This window comes from Trichinella spiralis (assembly GCF_000181795.1).
Source record: "Trichinella spiralis strain ISS 195 chromosome Unknown Scfld2345, whole genome shotgun sequence".
In the NCBI taxonomy this organism is placed as follows: domain Eukaryota; kingdom Metazoa; phylum Nematoda; class Enoplea; order Trichinellida; family Trichinellidae; genus Trichinella; species Trichinella spiralis.
The window spans coordinates 1-1,565 of NW_003529284.1; the positions used below are offsets into that span (position 1 = coordinate 1).

Below are 1,565 nucleotides of genomic sequence, written 5' to 3' on the forward strand. Positions count from 1 at the left end.
AAAAACTGCAAACTCTTTTAAAAATATACCGCCACTTTATAAATTGCCATGCTAATAAGCGAGAATCATTTAGTAATTTGGTTTTAATTTTTCGACTTCATATGCCAGAAATAAACCAAAAAATAACAATATTCCTTTATATGAATATATAAGGCCTGAAAAAATGGAACAATTACAAATGAAAACTTCAATAACTTACTTACCAATCCAAAGTTCGTGGTTATGACTGGTGCAATGTTCCATGAATATGCGAAGTCTGATGTTCTCTTCTACGTATTCAATGGAATCAAACGTTTCCACTGATCTTCGCAAAGAATCAACTGAGATCCATACAATAACTATAGCTGTGTCTAGTCCAATTAAAAATCCAATAATGGCATAAAATTTCCATGTCTGAACCTTGTAATGAAAAGTATGACAACAGAAAAATATTAAATATCAGTATAATCGTCTACCCAATTTTTCATGGTTATATTTCCTAAACGGTGCACCATTAAAATTTTGCTAAACATTGCTCCATAAGAAAGCGTAAATCCGTACATGATTGTCACAACTTGTCCCTAAATAGATAAATAAATAAAGAATTATAATAACTTCATAAAAATGCATGTTTAATACATAGCAAAATAAAGGAAAATATTTTTCCGAAATGCTGATTTCTTCTACAGGCAGTCCAAACAGCAGCATGGATACAAACATGATAATAAAGCCAACCAACATAACATTGTTTACTTGAGGATGTGATTCTTTTATTACCCTAATTGATAGAAAAGAATTAATGCAAAATGCAAATGCATAATTTTATGCACTCACTTTCTATGACTGAAACAGATATTAAAAATAAGGAGCAATATAGCCAAGGTAACACCCAAAAGTCCTAAGAGTCCAAATGCTAGATAAAGGTCAAAGTCAACGCTCAGCCATTTATCTTGAATTATAGTCTCGTCTGGTGGTATTTTATTAGCTGAAAAATAATACAGTTACTTAAATTGATTAAAAAAAACGTTTTAAAAGTGCTATACCAACAAATTTTTCCTTGTTTAGCCAAGTCAAGTTCTCTGACCGATAATCGTAAAAGCCCATAATTTCATATTTCCCATCTATTTTAAATTTTAAAAGCGTTTTATATTATGCAAAGTAAAGTAAATTAAACATATTCTATGAACACCTTGCAACTGCTCTATTTGAGTCAAGGCAATGCGCTCGCCTTTTTCTGAAAACATAACGTCACCCTTAAAATAAATGAACAAAATTATGAAATAAATACTAAAAGCTAATTTGAAGAGAAGTTAGAAGAACCGAAACTCCTGTAAACTTTGTTTTCTTCATGCATAGCAGTATTTCTTTTGCTATTTCAGCGTTTTCAATAGTAAAGTCATTCAAAGACTGGTTACTCCATTTCTAGGATGATTCATTGTGCAGTTTTAAAGCAATAGCGGGCAGCCCTATAAATAAATAAATAATTCTTGATAAAAATGAAAACTTGGTGCATTTATTGAAAACGTGCAATATTGCATCGTAGCTAAACGTGAATTCTGAAAACCACCAGTATAATATGCGCTTTT

The 1,565-nt window shown here is 30.8% G+C and overlaps 1 protein-coding gene across 1 annotated transcript; it reads right to left on the reverse strand.

Annotated features, from left to right (window-relative positions):
• Nucleotides 1–69: 69 nt before the first annotated feature.
• Nucleotides 70–1,333, reverse strand: Tsp_15315 (7 transmembrane receptor). The gene is made up of 7 exons (XM_003368519.1): nucleotides 1,316–1,333; nucleotides 1,169–1,232; nucleotides 1,005–1,100; nucleotides 867–964; nucleotides 456–560; nucleotides 204–393; nucleotides 70–155 (listed from the first exon to the last, which is right to left on the reverse strand). The coding sequence occupies exons 1-7, from the start codon at nucleotides 1,331–1,333 to the stop codon at nucleotides 70–72; spliced, it is 657 nt and encodes a 218-aa protein (XP_003368567.1).
• Nucleotides 1,334–1,565: the final 232 nt, after the last annotated feature.

What these genes read in the sequence shown, in the direction of transcription:
- Tsp_15315 (XM_003368519.1), bottom strand. An exon ending in TGGTATAGCACTTTTAAAAC is followed by an intron (nt 965 to 1,004) that starts GTTTTTTTTAAT and finishes ATTATTTTTCAG; the next exon opens with CTAATAAAATACCACCAGAC. An exon ending in GACTCTTAGGACTTTTGGGT is followed by an intron (nt 561 to 866) that starts GTTACCTTGGCT and finishes TTATCTATTTAG; the next exon opens with GGACAAGTTGTGACAATCAT.